The sequence below is a fragment of the Pteropus vampyrus genome, unplaced genomic scaffold (genome assembly GCF_000151845.1).
Source record: "Pteropus vampyrus isolate Shadow unplaced genomic scaffold, Pvam_2.0 Scaffold405, whole genome shotgun sequence".
NCBI lineage: Eukaryota > Metazoa > Chordata > Mammalia > Chiroptera > Pteropodidae > Pteropus > Pteropus vampyrus.
The window spans coordinates 321,696-338,383 of record NW_011889186.1 but is presented as its reverse complement, the minus strand read 5'-3'; the positions used below and the strand labels follow the sequence as shown (position 1 = coordinate 338,383).

General features: G+C 64.9%; 3 protein-coding genes and 1 non-coding gene across 5 annotated transcripts in view; all 4 read right to left on the bottom strand.

The window, feature by feature from the left end:
• Positions 1-3,823, bottom strand: part of CRACR2B (calcium release activated channel regulator 2B) — a 7,170-nt gene extending 3,347 nt beyond the window's left edge. Inside the window, exons 1-8 of the mRNA XM_011380817.2 lie at positions 3,676-3,823; positions 2,168-2,794; positions 1,979-2,090; positions 1,346-1,529; positions 755-901; positions 550-640; positions 334-426; positions 5-120 (exon numbers count right to left, since the gene is read on the bottom strand). Of these exons, the coding sequence (XP_011379119.1) occupies positions 5-120; positions 334-426; positions 550-640; positions 755-901; positions 1,346-1,529; positions 1,979-2,090; positions 2,168-2,332 (908 nt within the window). The 5' untranslated portion in view covers positions 2,333-2,794; positions 3,676-3,823. The remainder of the gene's footprint in view (positions 1-4; positions 121-333; positions 427-549; positions 641-754; positions 902-1,345; positions 1,530-1,978; positions 2,091-2,167; positions 2,795-3,675) is intronic.
• A 1,324-nt stretch (positions 3,824-5,147) lies between these two features.
• PNPLA2 (patatin like phospholipase domain containing 2) lies at positions 5,148-10,406 on the bottom strand. Its single transcript, XM_011380797.2, has 9 exons — positions 10,046-10,406; positions 8,158-8,390; positions 8,010-8,075; positions 7,435-7,644; positions 7,054-7,114; positions 6,797-6,973; positions 6,573-6,705; positions 6,250-6,372; positions 5,148-6,146 (listed from the first exon to the last, which is right to left on the bottom strand). The coding sequence occupies exons 1-9, from the start codon at positions 10,248-10,250 to the stop codon at positions 5,876-5,878; spliced, it is 1,479 nt and encodes a 492-aa protein (XP_011379099.1). The 5' UTR covers positions 10,251-10,406; the 3' UTR covers positions 5,148-5,875.
• A 3,070-nt stretch (positions 10,407-13,476) lies between these two features.
• RPLP2 (ribosomal protein lateral stalk subunit P2) lies at positions 13,477-15,717 on the bottom strand. 2 transcript variants are annotated; one of them, XM_011380796.2, is made up of 5 exons: positions 15,557-15,717; positions 15,247-15,370; positions 14,624-14,672; positions 13,688-13,786; positions 13,477-13,588 (listed from the first exon to the last, which is right to left on the bottom strand). In XM_011380796.2, exons 2-5 carry the CDS (start codon positions 15,367-15,369, stop codon positions 13,512-13,514), a joined length of 348 nt encoding a protein of 115 aa, XP_011379098.1. In that variant the 5' UTR covers position 15,370; positions 15,557-15,717; the 3' UTR covers positions 13,477-13,511. The 2 variants fall into 2 exon arrangements, with proteins under 2 accessions (XP_011379098.1, XP_023379511.1); XM_023523743.1 differs by having other exon boundaries at positions 13,477-13,585.
• LOC111731893 lies at positions 14,469-14,594 on the bottom strand. The gene has a single exon (XR_002777365.1). It is a non-coding gene; the product is annotated as a small nucleolar RNA SNORA52 (small nucleolar RNA).
• Positions 15,718-16,688: the final 971 nt, after the last annotated feature.

Below are 16,688 nucleotides of genomic sequence, written 5' to 3'. Positions count from 1 at the left end.
GAGCTGCTCCTGCGCCCCCTCCAGCTGCGTCCGCAGCGCCTCGTTGGCCAGCCACAACTGGGCGTTCTGCGCCTGCGCCTCCAGCTGCTCCGTGGCCCGGGCCTGCAGCTGCTGTTCCAACTGGGGAGTCGTGGGGGAATCGAGGCTGGGGAGGACCCACCCTCTTCCCCGGGTTTGCTGGTTTGCCCCTGACTCCCAACAGTCCGAGGCTGGGGATACTGTGGCACAGGGGACCTCGAGGATACCAGGGAGTGCAAGGTGACGATGGAGATGGGGGCATGGGCTGGGCCGGTCTGCAACCCTTCCCAGCGGAGTGGGCCGGCGGCCGCTCACCTCCCGCTGCCGCAGGCTGGCGCGTTCTAGCTCCTGCTCGCGGCTCTGCAGCTCCAGCTCCAGACAGCCTCTCCACTCCTCCCGGGGGAGGTCCTGGGACGCACCGGGGACATCTGAGCCTCCGCGGGCCTCAGAGGGGCAGGGGTCAGAAAAGACGGAGCCCGGCGACACCCGTGTCTGGGATTGGGCTGGGCGGGGGCGGGGCTGCGGGCCCACCTGACTCCGCAGGCGCTGGCGCTGCTCGCGGAGCTGCTGTTCTGTCTCCTCGTACAGACACCGCACCTCTCGCTCGTGCTCGCTCTCCCGCCTTCGAAGGACCCGGGGTGACGCTGCTGCTTAGAACCTACCAGCACTACATTCCCCAGCCCCAGCTCCAGCCCCTACCGCCTCCCGGAGCCCCGTCCTGGTCCCCAGCCCTCACCGCCGCAACGCCTGCTCTAGGCCGTCCCGTTCTCGGGCCGCCTCCTCCAGGCAGGCCGACGCACGCATCAGAACGTCCTCGAAGAAGCCCAGCAGCTCCGGCCGCTCGCGCTGCAGCCGGGTCCAGAGCGTCCGCACCACCCGCTGCCTGGAGAGGTGAGCAGGGGCTGAAGATGAAGCGGGAGCTCCCTGAGTTCCCGGAAGGTGACCCCTGCAGCCCTGGGCAAGCCAAGCACGTTTCCCGCATGCAGAGCATTCCTCTCCTGGGTGCTCATGCCCCTGCCTGGTCTATGTGCGTGTGCGGGGCTGGGGTGGCAGCGAGGGGTCGTGTGTACAGTGGGGCTGTGCGGGCGTGTACAGGCCATGTGCCCCGCGCTGCCCCTCCTCACCGCAGCCGTGGCTACTGCCTCCTAAAATGCAAATTCTGCGGGAAATCACGCCTGGCCTCTCCCAGGTTGTTGCAGCTGAGACAGAACTGCTGGGCCAGACTCGGCCTGGGGACTCTGTGCAGAAGTGCAGGCGAGGTGGACAAGCAGCATGCAGACAGAGGTCACAGGCGAGGGAGCTGGGGGCAGCGCCAGCACGGACTCACTCGCCCAGGACCGGGGCCACGCCCAGCTGCTCCAGCGCTGCGAAAAACCGCTCCTCCTCCTCTTCCTCCTCTTCCTCCAGGAAGGCCCCCATGCCTTGCACCTCTGACCAGCCTGACTCAAAGGTCTCCTCAGAAGCCCTGGAGGGCAGTGCGCCCTGGGCCGACTCCACTCCCACAAACTTCCCTGTTGGCATGGGAGGGAGAGATGACCAGGGCTGTGAGTTACCACTCTGCTCAGCCTCCTCTCGCCACCACCCCCCCCACACACACACACATATCCTGCCCTTTCTCTGAGCCCAGTTTCCTGTTTTTCTTCCTTATTCTGGTTTAATTCTTGGCCTGGGAATGGGAGGTGACAGCTGGGCTCCGGCCAGAATGGACGGCTGGCTTCCAGCCCCACCTGGGTTTGGCAGGGGAGGGGGATGGGGGAGCAAAAGGGTCAGCTTCACACACACCGCAGCAGCTGGGGGACTGCCCGTGGCGCCTTCCTGTGACGCCTGTGTATACGGACACCAGTACGTGTTCCCAGGGTGGCAATGGTGAGGCACAGGCTGTGGGCCCCGCAGAGCCCACATGGGCCAGTGGAGGGTCATGGGTGGGGGGCAGGGTGGGGACGATGAGGGCGGGGCTCACCCAGGCCGAGGCAGAACTCTCGGGCAGTGAGGAAGCCTGTGCGGGCCTGGTCTAGACTTTCAAACACAGCCTCCAGCTGCTCGGGCGTGAGGCGCAGGTCGCTCTGCAAGGCCTAACCAGACAAGGATGCAGGGCTGAGTAGCCAAGGTAGTTCTGGGCTGGGGCATCCTCTTGGGATGGGGGACTCACCTGCAGGTCGTGCCGGGTGATGAAACCCTTGGCCTCCTTGTCACACAGCAGAAACAGTTCCTGGGCCTGCGCCAGCATGGCTGCCCGTCGCCCCACGGAGCCCCCCTCTTGCTCCCCTTCCTCCTCCTGGGCCTCTCCAGCCCCAGGCTTCCCAGGGCTGGCCATGAAAGAGGGTTCTCGGCCCTTGGCTTCTGCGAAGCCAGGAGTCAGGCCCTGAGCAGAGCTCAGGGGAGAAGGAAAGGCAGAGAGAGGGTGAGGTGTGAGGCGTGAGGGCTAAACTGCCTCCACGAGGAGCCGGGCGTGAGCAGAAGGTCCTCCTGGCCCCAGGTGGGAAGGTGGAGGAAGGCAAGGCGCAGGTCCAGAGAGGGCGCAGCTGGGGAAAGGGTCTGGCCAGTTCGGGGGGTCGTGCTGCAGGCTCAGGGCCTGTGGGGACTGCCCAAGGGGCTAGGAGCGGCGGGCCCAGGAGGGAGCCCAGGACAGGACTCACTGGGTAGAGGGGTGATCTCAGTGTGTGTGGGCGGGCGCTACAGAAGACCTCGTGGTGGACAGTGAGATGGGGGCTTCTGGCAGCTGAGGGCAGAGAGCTTGGCTGAGGGAGTGGTCAGCAGGGGAGGAGTCGAACAGGTCCTGGAGTTGGGGACATGGAGACAGGGCCCATGGCGCTGACCCGGCTGGGCCAGTGGGAGCACTCAGCCCATCCTGCCTGATCCTCAGCCCCTACTCTGGGCATCAGAGGCCCTCCCCTCCAGCCAGCTGGCTGCTGGGTAGCAAGCTCCTCCTCCCTGCCCAGCCCCTCCCAGCAGGCGCCAGGCCCCCAGGGTGCAGGTGCAGGGTCCGGCCTGGGACAGGGTGCCTTCCATGGCCCTTCTCACGAATACCCCAAGGCTCAACAGACCCTCCGCCTAGCACTAGGCCATTCCTTCCTCCAGGTGAGCCCTCCAGGTCCCGGAACCTCCGCGGGGCGTCGCTCCCCGGGGGCACCCCGCCCCAAACCCAAGCCACCTGTCGTTCCCACAGCGCCCTGGGCCAGGATTTCCCAAAGCCAACCCCCAGCATGGCGACACCCCCACACCTGGGTCTGAGGTCCTCTCTCCCCTCAGTTCCGGGCGTGATTCGCACCCCGCCGCCCTATTCCTAGGGGCGAGGAGGGGCGCGCTCTCTAAAGAGGGCAGGTCCGAGGGAGGGCGAGAGGGGGGAGCACGGCACCAGAGAGACCTCTCCCCTCTGCCCGTCGCCTCTCCTGGACCGGGCGCCACCCCCCCGGCGGCTCGCGGGCTCCTGGGGACCAGAAGTCCACCCCTGCCGGAAGCTGCGCTGCGGCCGGACCCGGCGAGCGGGTGGGTAAAGGCGCCCGCGCCCCCGCCCCCCGGGGGTCGAGCCGCCGCTGCCCCGCTGCTGCGCGGCCTGCCCCGAGGGGCCCCGGAGTCCCTGACCACTACGTGCGAGGGTCGGCGCGCCCTGTGGCGAGCGGCGGGCCGGGCGAGCGGCGGGACCCGCACAGCACTTACCTGTAAGCTGCGCCGCCGCACCGGCCGGTCCTCTAGGAAAAGTGGCGACGGCTGGGGGCGCGGACCCGGAGCAGCTCCCTCTGCCCTGCAGCACCGAGACCCCGGCGTGGACCGGCTCCGGGCGGGGCCCCGCCGCTGCTGTAGCCGTGTCCCCGCCTCTCGGCGCGGCCCGGGCGGCCCAGGCTGTCGCCCCACACCTTACCCGCCCCCGACCCGGGCGGAGCCGCAGCCCGCAGTGGGGCAGAGATGACCCGCACCTGAGGACCCTCCCTGAGCAGGGCCAGGGCGAGGAGGGGGGCGTTGTCCTGAGGACTCTGACTTAAGCCGCCAAAAATTATGTGTAAGAAGCAAGCAGCACGCAGGACGCAGAGAGAGACAGGTTTTCAGAGGTTGGCTCCAGGACTGGGGGTCTCTCCTTCCTCCCCCACACCTTGCTGGTGTGATTTACCCCATTTTTCAACAATACTCATGTAATATACTAGAAAGTGGTATTTAAGTCGGCAGCACGAATGCCGGTGCCCTGTGAGGGCAGTGAGTCAGGGTGAGGGCTAGGGGTACCCCCACAGCAGCCCCCCCCCCAGTACTCTGTTAGGTTCGCCTTGGGGTAGAGCTGAGAGGAGCGATTTTCCCACTGGGTGGAGCCTGCCTGTGACCTTCCTGCTGGGGGAGAAATCCCATCCTCTTCCCCAGGGTCCCCTCTGCAGAACGGGCCTGGCCCTGCACCCACCTGAGGGGCTGGCCCCACCGGGCAGCCCCGGCAGCACAGGGGTCTGGAGGCCTCTGCTTCTTCAGGGGCCTGGGATCCTGCTGAACTAGAACAGGTTGGTCTGATAGGACAGGACCTTGAGACTGTGAGGGGGGTGGCCCCTGGCACACACGCACTCCAGGGACCTGCCCAGCCGGCTCGCCCAGTCCTGCAGTCCCACCACCAACCGTTATTGTTGGCTGGGGGCTGCCACCGCTACCACACCGCCACCGCCGCCGCCCCAGCCTGGGGGAGGAGGCAGGTGGGGCCAGGCTGAGCAGGACCAAGTGCTCTGGGCAGCTAGCTGTGGGCCTGGCTCTGCTCCGGCACCCTCGCCCCAGGCCCTTTGGGTCACCAAGGAGAGCTAGTCAAATGCCCTCCCACTGCCCAGAATAGAGGGCACTTTCAGGAAACCTTGCATCTCCCAAAACAAGGCCCAGCCCCCTTCAGCTCAGACCTCACCCTGCCCCACACTCCAGGCCCCTCTTATGTACCGGCAGGAGACTGGGTACCCTGTGAGTGAAGAGGAGGACGGGGGACAGGGCATGTGTGCACCTGGCCAGCGAGGCTTGCCATGACACCGGGAGGCCCAGCATCTCACGCAGAGCCTTGGGCCACATGCCCAAAGTGGAGCAGGCCTGAGCCGGCCCCCAGCAACCTCCGCGTCCGCAGCCTGAGAGTCAGCCTTGCGCTCCTGTCACCATGGAGTGGACGTGCAGACGCCACCTTTTGTAAACATTTTTCCGTTTTTTATTTAGCAAGAATCTTGGTCTCAGATATTTCCCCTGGCTCTTGAAGAGCTGTGCCCCAGGGTCAGCCAGCAGGCCACAGAGCAAAGTGGGGGAAAGTAGAGAAGCGGGTTGCAACCCAGGAGGCCAGGGGAAGCTCAGGGGCAGCCCCAGGCTCGAATGCCAGGTTCAAGGAGAGGGGACCCTTGAAGCTGACAGACACGGGTCAGCCGGGGAAGGGGTCGCATACAAGGAGGACGCAGGGGCTGAGCTGTGGCCTTTATTCCATGTGCTTTGGCGAAAATAAATAACTCTTCACACATTCTTCAGCAAAAAAATGAAAAACGCAGAGGGAGCGGCAGGTGCAAAGTTCTCGGGAGTAATACTGCACTGACGGCGGGGGCGGCGGGCTGAGGGCCCCCAGCCTGGGTCCCCGCCCCGCCCTAGGGTGGGGCCTGAGAGGGGAAGATGAAGGCACAGGTGAGGGGCCCTCTGTCCCACACCCCTGCCTACTCAGCGCAGCAAGGGAGTCGCTGGGGGTGGGGTTAACAGCAAAGTCCCTCTGCCAGCTGGGGGCGCCCCCATCTCCTCACTCCACAGGGGAACTAGAAACCAGGGAGGGGGATCTCAGCCGGCCCCAGGGCCCCGCCTCATGGGGCAGGGAAGCTGGGGTCCTGGCCCTCAGCACTGGGACCCCAGGGGGCTGGGAAGGCAGGAGCAGGGGCACTCAGCAAGGGGGCAAGCCAGGAGGGTGCTGCGGGGGCGCGGGGGAGGGACAGGCGGGGCTGCGCATGCGCAGGGCATCCGGCGGGTAAGCCACGTTGGTGCAGAAGAGGCTGAGCAGCAGCTGGCGCTGACACTCCTCCCACTTGGCCAGCGCGTCCCTCAGCGAGAGGTTGTTGCGCATCCAGCCCGGCAGCGCTTCACTGTAGGCAGCGCAGGACAGTGGCACGGAGGGCAGCGACCGGGCGCGGCGCAGCTCCATCTCCACCGACAGCCTGCAAGCCGGGGAGGAGGGAGGGGCGGAGGGGGGGCAGACTTTAGTGGGCGGGCCTCTAAAGTGAAGCTGTGGCTCCGGTGAGCACGCGGTTCGGGGCTCACCTGGAGGGCAGGTGGCTGCCCAGCTTCCTCTTGGCACGCATCACCAGGTACTGGCAAATGCTGCCTGTCTGCTCCTTCATCCACCGGATGTCCTCTGGGACGTCAGGCAGCCACTCTAGCAAGCTAGGGCAGGGTGGGAGGCATGGCCTCGGGCGGCGGCCTGGAACGCATGCCCGTGCACCCCCCACCCTTGGCCCTGTGTCTGCCCTGGTTTCTGGGAACCCTGACAAGGATTCTCTTCATCACCCCCAACCTGAGGTGACCACCACTCAAGGATGACCCTAAGTTTGGGCCGGAGCTCGCCTCCCGCCCCCAACCTGTACCGGATGGTGAAGGACACGGCACTCTCCAGCGGCAGGGTGTAGGGCACCATCATGGCGGTGGCCAGGCGCACTGGCAGCATGTTGGACAGGGTGCTCAGCAGGTCCTTGGGCTCCACACAGGCCTCCAGCAGGGCTGGAGGCGGGGCGGGAGGGGGTCAGGAGGGGGTTGTCGGGGCGCTGGGGACAGTGGAGCCCAGCCCACACTGCCCCACCCCTGTACACACCCTCATTGAGCCTCGCAGGCAGATGGTCCAGGATGCGGTCCTCCTCTGGCCGCTGCAAGTGGCCTTCCACTCGGGCCCTCTCCACGGCCACCACGGTCTTCTCCTTGTCCTTGTCTTCGGCGACATGGGGGCAGGCAGAGGGTAGTGCCAGCAGGGGGTTGGGCCTGTTCAGGAGACCTAGGTGGGAAGAGCCAAACAGGTGGTCAGCTCAGGAGCTGGGTGCAGAGCCCCACTCCTCCCTGGGGCCGGCCACGCACCGTTCCTCCGCAGGAAGCGCAGGCCGTCCCTATAGCCCTGCTTGCACATCTCCCGCAGCACCTGAGGCAGGGGAGGGGTGAACAGGGTCAGCATCTCGGGCAGGCCCTGCCCAGCCCCCAGAGTCCTGGCCTCCCTGCACGCCCGCCTTTCCCCACCGCTAAGCTAAGCAGTCCCGGCCGAGATTCCCGCTGTACAGAGGCTGGACAGGCTGGCCTCAGGGGCGAGGTGCGCAGGCCACGGCACTCCTCCCCGGCCCTTGGGAGAGGCAGTCCGGATCCCCGCCCCACCCTGGTCACCCAGGATGGGGTGCAGGGCAGCTCCAGCCCCCGGCACTAAGTGAGGCGAGGCTGGCAGGCTGCTGCCTGGCGGCACGCACTCACCATGGGCTCCGGTGGAAACAGGGCCTTGGAGAGGCGGTAGAGGTTGCGCAGGTTGAACTGGATGCTGGTGTTGGTCACCCGGAGCTCGTGGATACTGGTGGAGCTGTCCTGTGGGCAGATGTCGCTCTCGCCCGAGAAGGGAGACACTGTGATGGTGTTCCTGAGCTCATAGAGCGGCAGGTTGTCCGAGATGCCACCATCCACATAGCGCTGCGGTGGCAGGGACAGAGGTGGTCACAGGGCGAGGAGCCTGCAGGGCGAGCTGGCCACCCTACTGGGCCACCTCGAGCCCCACCCAGTGGCAGTCCCACTTGAGCTTTCCATCCACTGGGCACTGGTTACAGGCCTGCCTGTGCCCTGAAAAACGGCCAGACGGGACGGGGCGGGGCGGCCACAGGAAGTGTGCACTGCCCGTTGCTGGCCGGGCTCTTGAGTAACTGGGGGCAGTGAGGCAACAGGCGGTGGCGGGAGTGAGGGGCTGGGGGGCACAGACGGCCTTCTCCTCCATCCCCTCCCCCCACAGCCCACAGTAGCAGACTCATGGCGCCCAAGAAAGGTGCCCAAGGGGTACTTACGATGCCCTGGAGGGAGGGAGGGATGAGGCCACAGTACACAGGGATGAACGTGCTGCAGACATTGGCCTGCAGGCAGGGACAGAGAGGGGCAGTGAGCAGGGGCCTCTGGGTTCAGCTGCACCCCTGGTGCGACCTCATCAGGGCCCACCTGGATGAGCTCATCCTTGGAGTTGAAGTTGGATATAATGACATTCTCGCCGTCCGACACACGGGTCAGGGAGATGCCCAGGCGGCCGCTGGCGCGCTCATGGCTGTCAGCCGGCAGGGTCCTCAGCAGGCAGCCACGGATGGTCTTCACCAGGTTGAAGGAGGGGTGCAGCGGGCCCAGGAACCGCTTCCGGGCCTCCTTAGACACCTCGATGATGTTGGCACCAGCCTCACCTGGGGGCGGCAGGGCCAAGGGTCAGGGGCCGGCACAGCCCCATGGCTCCATGCCCAGGGCCCCACGGCCCCTGGCACCCCATCCACTCGGGAGGAATCTGCATCCACCAGGGGACTTGGCCCACAGTTGAGACTTTTGCCTCCTGCCCCTGCGGGGGGAGGGGCAAGCCATTACTCCTGGGAGGCCAGACGGTGAGGGCTGGCCAGCTGGGGCTGGGCTTGCCCTCTGCCCTGTGTTTCCCAACAGTTTGCTCTGGCCCATGAGTCACTGGGCTTGGCCTCAGGTGGCACCAGCCCTGGAGGTGGGGAGGCAAGGACGCAACTCTGACCAGCTTCAGCCTTCACCCACTTGGCCAGATCCAGACCCGCAAAGCCCAGCGCAGCCCAGGGGGCCCACAGGCCTGGTGGCATAAGGCGAGAAATGATGGGGCCCCACCGCCCCTGGAAAGCAACACTGTGTCCCACTGAGACCAAGTGCAAGCGACCCCCCAACACTCCTCTTGAGGGCCATGGGTGCCAACCTAGGACAAAGCCAGAATGGAGGCAGGCCCAGGGGTGGTCAGGGGCAGGAGGGCCTTCGGGAGGTGCTGAGGACTGTGCCCTCTCCCAGGACCACTGCCTGGGTCAGGAGTGGGCAGTGTGGCGCCAGGTGCCCAAGACTACAAGTGAGAAAGAGGATTCTTGGGTATGGGGTGGGGAGCTGCTGTGGGAGCCATGTCCTCAACTGGGCACAGGGGCCTAGGTGTGTCCTGCGGCAAGCATGGGGACTGAGAGCACTGGTGAGAAGGGCTCCGTAGAGGGAGGGGTCAGGGCCACAGTGGTAGACCCCCCCAGGTCCCAAAAATGTAGAGCTGTGCTCCTTCTACCCCACCCCTGAAGAGACAGGGGACAACCCGCCACAGGCTCTTGCTGGGCAGAGCACTGATGACCCCTCTGTCACCTTGGCTGCCCTAGCAGGCTGGGGGCTGGGCAGCGGTCCCAGGACTCCTGAAATACTCGCTGTGCTGCAGACACCACTTTCATGCGCCCCCACGGAAGCCTGTGTGTGAGCAGAGTCTGTGTTGGCACACTCAGACACCTGCACTCCCGACCACGGGGCTGGAGAGGCCAGAGACACCTGCGTCCCATGGAAGGGGCAAAAATAGTGGGCCACAGCTGGGGACCCAGCCCCGCGGTAGGCCGTACACAAGAAGGAACTGCGTGAGAGAAAGCTTGCTGTGCTCCGGTCCGATCTGCCAGGCTCCTGCTCCAGGGGCCCTTAGGCCTAGACTGTTCTTCAGAGGCCACTCCCCATACCAGGCCGCAGGACACAGTGACCGCCAGTACCTAGTCCCATGCCCGGGAGGAGGGGGCGGCTTAGGCCCCTCCCCCCGGCTTTCCCGGTCCCGCCCCCGAGTCACTTTCTCTTTCCAGTAAAATAGTTCTGCTGCACCTGCCCGCCCCCAACCTCTGCTCCCGAGAGGCGGGCCCTGGGTGGCAGCCTCGGCCCCGGAAGCGCGCCGGGCCAGGGTACTCTCGGAGCAAAACAAACCAGGCCCCGCCCCTGGCCGGCGCCGGGTTGGACCCGAGACCCGGCCGGCTTCCCAGCGCCGGACACAGAGGGGCGCTGTGCGCTCTCGAACATCCGCCAGGCCCCATCCGCCGGCCCCGCTCACCCAGGCAGGCCCCGGTGACCAGCGCCGTGGCCGTGAGCGCCCCAGCCGAGGCGCCGTAGATGTGCGTGGCGTTGGCCACCAGGAAGGGCGCGTGCTCGCGGAGGCAGGAGGCCACGCCGATGTGGTAGACGCCTAGGAAGCCGCAGCCCGCGAACGAGATGTTCCACGTCGTCTCCCGGGGGAACGTCGCCTCCTTGGGGAACATCGCGGCGGCCTGCCGGCCCGGGCTCCGCCGATGGCCGGCCTCGCTGTGCGCCGCGCGCTCGCCGCTCGCTCTGGGCCTGGCCGGCCGGTTAGCGGTCGCTCTAACTCCAAGTCACCGCCAGTGGAGGCGGCGACGCTGCGCTAGGAGGTGGCGGAGATGGAGTTTTCAGGGAGTGGGCGGGGTCGACGCGGGGCGGAACCTACACACGCGGCCCCATCAGGGCGCGCGGGGAACGGCCGCACCCTCGGGAGGCCCCGAAGCCCCGCCCCCAGGCCGAAACCCACCTGGGGCCTGAGACCGCCCTCCCCAGAGGCTCGCCCCCGACCCAGGAATTCCTCCCTGGAGGCCCACCTAGGCCCTGAGCCCTCTCCCCGGAGGCCCGGTCCGCGGGTCTTGAGCCGCGACACCGGTGCGTCCACGTCCCCGGCCTCCTGCCGCCTTCCCTCCCTTCCCATCTTGGGTGACGGGAATGGACACACAGTGGCTAGCGGTGTGGGGAGGGGCGAGCTCAGGCCCGGACCGCCCGGAGTCTGTGGGCCTGGGAGCCTCGTACAAATCTGGACACCCACGAGGAGAGGGCCTTGGTGTCTGAGCAGCCACCACCCCCTCCCTGGGGTCCGCCTACAACACCCGCTCCCCAGGCTGGGGACCCCCAAGATCCATGACTCATCCACAGACCGACCCACAGACATCCATGGCCGGATGCGAATCACACAACTTCCAGAGCTAACACCAGCGCCGCGGACCACACCTGGCGTCCACGCCGCCCCCCTCCCCGACGCCCCTCCCTTCCCTTCACCACCCGCAGCCCCTCCGCACCTGGGCACTAACCTGGGTTCTACCTGCGTCTCCCCCAGTCTCCTCAGGCCGTGGGGTCTCCTTGGGTGAGACGAGGGCCCTGCCCAGCCCAGACTGACTGCCCCAGCAGGTGGAGCACTCCCAGTGATGCCACCACCCTGTTCCGCATTTTTCCCTGGGACTGTCTGTGGAGCAGGACCTAGCTTGGCTCGTATCCAGTAGCCAGCCAGGCCCCAGCCCCCTGCACCCTACCCCAGCCCCCAACCTGGGGCTGGTCTATGCTTGGGCAGTGGGAGGCAGTGTGCTCTGTTCTCAGGAGCACTCACTCCCCAGGCAGGAGCTCAGCTCAGGACTCAGCTAGAGGCAGGGCTGCAGACCCCTGCCCAGGCCCAGGAGCCAGAGCACAGCCTCCCGGAGACACGGCCATCTAGGGTCATGCTGTCCAGTCCTCAGCCTCTGTGCTGTCAGGTACCATACTTGGCACTGACGATGTGCCTAGCATGGGGGCCAGCACAGGACAGAGCAGTGAGCAAAGTCAACCCGCCCAGTCCTATTAGGGGTGGTGGTGGCAGATGTTAACATAAGGTCAAAATGAGGATAAAACAGGTGATGGGGTGTGCAGGTGCAGTTATCTCAGAAAGGGTACAGCTCTCCAGGGCCACCCAACATGTGTGAAGGCCATGGGTGGGGGGCTGAGGAGAGGGGACCCAGGGCCCAGGCACTGGGAGAGGGCGGGCGGGATGGCGGGGGCTCTCATGGAATTTGACTTAAAGACTTGTTCTCTCTGCACAGCACATGGGACCCCACGCCCCGAATGCCTTGGATGGAGTGCTGAGGGTGTGGCCCCATCAGCATGATCACCCTGAGTGACTACGCCGTGGGGGGTGCTGATGGAGGCCGCAGGAGTGTAAAGTGTGACCCAATGCGGATGGGGCAGAACCCCAAGGCAGGCCTGGAAAGTCCAGGGGTTCACTAGGGCGAACAGAAAGAGGGGAGCTGAGCAGTGCAGGCTGAGCCACGGACCTCAGAAGGTTCACTCCTGACCCACTCCAGGGAGAGGCTGGAGTACCCGCCCTCCCTGCCTCCAAAGGGCCATGGGGCCTTGGGGGTGAGGCTGCCCCACTGCGGGGAGAACTCTGCCCCCATTTCCACACCAGGGCTGAACTGTTTTGGGTACACAGCCTCCCTCCAAGCCTCTGGGACTGTCAGCTCTGGAGCCAGAACAGGACAGCTCTTCCTGGAATCCTGGTTGGGCCCAGAGAACCGAGGTGTCTGAGTCTGCCAGGCCAGTGCCCTGCCCCCACTCCCATGGTGTCCTTTGGCCCACACAGGGCCCTTGGACTCAGGGTTACTACTCTGAGGGGCCCTCTACCCTAGCCCAGGGCCACCACCAGTCACCCCACCCCACGTTGCCCCTGCACTACATGCTGCCAGGATCCCTACAGTGATCCTCACTTATCTTGACCCCGTGTCCCGCCCACCCAGAGCAGGGTGTCTACGTCCTCCCCCACAGCCCAGGTCCCCTACTTCCTGTTCTTCCGGGTAACCAGAGGGGCCCTGCCCTTCCCTCATAGGCCATAATCACTCCTTCCCTGGGGCCCCCCCGCTGCTGTACTGACACTGAACACCAGCCCACAGGGCGGGCCCTGCACACACCACACCCCCAGACCAGGTGTGGACGCAGAGGCTTTGGCGGGGAGCAGGGGTCTACTAAGTGGCCTGGCCGAGGCTGAAGTCCCAGAGGACTACAGTTGCAAGGCCAGGATGGCACCCGCGTGGGCAGAGGCAGGCCCTCTGGCCCACATCCAGGCCAGAGCCTGGTGAGCGGGACATGGGCAGGCCCACCCTAAGACTCGAGCAAGCGCCGTGGGCTAAGCCCAGCCACGAACCACTTCCACACCTGCTCGGCACAGCAGGTAAAGGCACGTCAGACAACCGGGTCAATGAGGCTCGGGTGAGGGCGCACCCAAGCTGCCTGGGGGTTGAAGTGGAGCTGGGGGCACTGTCGGGAGCCCGGCCCCAACTGCCGCAGGGGAACCTAAAGAACCACACACCCGCCGCGCCTCTTGTGTAACAGGAACCCCACCAATCTTGAGAGGGCTGCTGGCCTTGGCCCATGGGCTACCTCCCAGAGCAGTGCAGACCACCCAGTGCTGCTTTGGAAGCTTTCACGAGTGTCCCCGAGGGCTTCACTTCATGAGAAGCCTTGGCAGCTCTCAGGAGCCAGGACCATGCCCAGAAGGGGGTTCGTGACCCTCCTTGACCCTGCGCGAGGCTTGGCAACACCCAAGACCCACAGGAGTATCCCCCATCCCAAGTGCTTACTCTGCACCAGATCCCTGCATTGTTACCCCCCAGCTCTTCGGGCAGTAGCTCCTCCTCCCTGGGAGCCCCACCTCTGCCTATAGGAGACTGGGCCACTCAGAGATCTGTAAAAAGGGCTTTATTCATGGGAGCAGGACACTAATCAAACAGGCCAAATCCCATGTCATCATCCGACTCCTCCGACTCCTCCTTCTTCTCGTCCTTCTTCTCCTCTGCTGTGGGGAACAAAGGCCATGGTGAGCACGGTCTGCACTGCAGGCCAGGTGCCCAGACCCCAGCGCATCGCAGCGACAGCTGCCTGAGCCTCCACTTACCTGCAGCCGGGGCAGAACCAGCAGCAGGAGCCGCAGATCCTGGGGCCGCAGTGACGGCTACAGCCCCACCGGCAGGGACACGGGCCAGCTTGCCAATCCCTACAGACACCAGAGAAGGGAGTTGAGACCAGAGCGGCCTCTAGGATACTTCAGGGAAGGGAAGAGACAGTCTGCCCCATATACTGGGCCTGTCACCCAGTGCCAATGTCCTCAGCCACCCTGTTCTCCCAAGTGGCTCATGGGTGGACTTAGGCCACGGTGCTTACTCATCTCCCAGGCTCTGCCACACAGCCCTCCTCCACAACTTCCTATTTGGGAACCTAGCTTCCAGAAATCAGTCCATAAGAAGCTGGCTGATGACATGAAAGCGTCATCATAGGAGCGTCCTAGCCTAGGGTCAAATTGGACAAACATGTTTATAACCAGGCAAGAACCGAGTCTGCTGCCCCAGTGTCGAGATGTTCATCTCCAGCAATGACCTCAAAAGACTGTTTACTGGGCTGGCTTTGTCCTTTGTCTGTCACATGCCTACGGACAGGAGCGACTGCCCTAACAGCTCAACTTCCAAACAAGTCCCATCAACGCCAGCCTGTCGTCACCAGAAAACGATCTGCCCAGCAAAGGGGGGAGGAAGGCCTGCGGTCATCCCTGACACCCGCCTCTGCTCCCAACCCCCTCACGGAGGGCACACGGGTGAGGCCTGTTTACAAAGGCCCAGTTGCCCAGACACTGCAGGCGGGGCATCCAGGCCCGGGAGCCCACGGGCGCCCTCTAGCGTCTCCGGTGTCTAGAAGCGCCCTGGCACAAGCCCACAAATGCTGTGCTTGGGGAAAGGCTTCTAAGGTGCTCTGGTCCACAAGCGAAACCTGGCAGGCCACAGCTGACCGGCAGGAATTAGGATGGACCGCAGAAGCAAAGTGCTCGTCACAACCTCACCCTGGGCGATGACGTCTTCGATATTTTTTCCGCTCAGCTCACTGATAACCTAGAATGAAAAACCACAACCAGCAGTTACCAGAGACCCTGCCGAGTCCACGGACTTCACCTCTCGAGCCAGGGCAGGGGTGGCCTCCGAAGCACACGGTGAGCCAGCGCTCCGAAGCTTCTAGGCTGACGCCCGGCACACCGGTGACTACCCACGGGTGGATTCTCTGAACTGAGACTTGCTGCAAAGGGGAGCGTGGACCACATTTTAAAGCTACCAAGAACGCAAAATGTCCAGGCTTACTACCCGTCAAAATAACATCTTGAGTAAATTCGGTGAAATGGACCAGCTTTCAAATACTTTCTCTTCTACGTTTTTCAGGAAAAGAAGTTACGAAATCATTATAAATACGAGACTTCCACTGTGCTTCTACTGAACCATGCTGGTCGGGGCGTGCCTCACTCTCGCTATTGCTTTGGGGCTCTCTCAGGGCCCCGAAGCAGCGACCCGATAAATAACCACGAGAGCTGGCACAGGCCTCCCCAAACCACTTTCCCAAACGAAAAACTGGCGTCGGGTAGGAGGAGGCACTACGTGCAAAGTATCGGGTCGCCGGTGTCACCCAGGCGGCTACCTTGTTGAGCCGGTCGTCGTCCGCCTCGATGCCCACGCTGTCTAGAATCTTCTTGATGTCCTTGGCGCTGGGGGAGGCATTGCCCCCGAGGGCTGCCAGCAGGTACGAGGCAACGTAACGCATCCTGAGGCCGGAAAAGAGGACCATGGCGTTATCCAGAGGCCTCTCGCCCCCACCCTGGCCCGAGCGTGGCCGCGCCTGGCCCGGCCCTGGGGTCCCCATCGAGGCCCGGCCCGGGCCCTGCCCTGCGCCCCGCCTGCCCGCTAGGGCCCCTGCCCGGCCCGCAGCCTAGCCCAACCGCCCCACTCACTCAGCAGCTGCGGAGAGGCCTCGCGCGTGCGACCTCAGCGGCGTCAGGAAGGAAAAGGAAAGCGCCGGCGCGAGGGGCGGGGTTAATCCGCTACCCAGAAGCCTCCGGGAGTCGCGCGCCGTGCGCCGTGAGGGCGCCTCCGAGTGACGTCAGGAGGTGCTCGGTCAATAAGGACGCGGGAGAAGCCATCATCCTATCCAGTCACACAGCCGTCACAGCAAAGACGAAGGCCAGTCTTGGGTCGCCTTCTTGTATAGTGTGGGGCCAGCGTCCCCGGAATTCATGCAGCGGCGGGGCAAAGCGTGGCAGGTGCCGGAAGTGAAGTGCTCCCTACAGGGCTCCCTGTATGCCACGCGGGGCCTACAGCTCCCAACATGCAGCGCGGCCGCCACGCACGGGATGCGTCCCTTTGGGGAAGCGGCCGACGCAGCCGGCGAACTACTAGTCCCATAGTGCACGGCTTCCGGAAGCGCGATGCACCGACGCCTGCGCGGGCTGCACGTGGGCTCCGCGAAGGTCCCGCAGCTTCGGCCGTTGCGCTTCCGGCTCTCGAGCGGGTCCTAGCTGCAGGGACCTAGGTCCGGTGCGGTCGGTGGCGCCAGTTCCCAGCGGGACCCGGTGAACTGAGCGAGCCGCTTGTCGCGCTCACGCCGCGGAACCGAACTGCCTGGGCCTAGTGGCTCCTCCCCTGCGGTGCCCTGGACGTGTGGGCTCGAAACTGACCGCACGGTGCACGCGGACATCAGCACATATCACTCATTCGCTCTTCCGTGTCAGGGACCCTGCTGCAGGCCTACATCCTGAGAAGGAATAGACCCGGCCCTGCTTCCGCCCAACTTAGGTTCTAGCGCAGCTACACGAAGCAGTGCCAGGCTGACAGACCCTGAAAGAATGAGGCAGTGACATTGAGCTGAAAGATGAGCCCGGCATGCGAAGCTCTGGGGCAAGCACCAAGCAGAGGGGTCAGGTGCTAAGGCCCGAGGTGGCGGAAGATCGGTCCCGAGGCGTCAGCAAGCCCACAGGGGACTCGTGGAACAAAGTGGGCCATCGAGTGTAGTACAGGGAGCAATGGTGTGTTAACGCCGACCACACAGTCACTGTCCTGACATTACTCCCATATTATGGTTTTCCT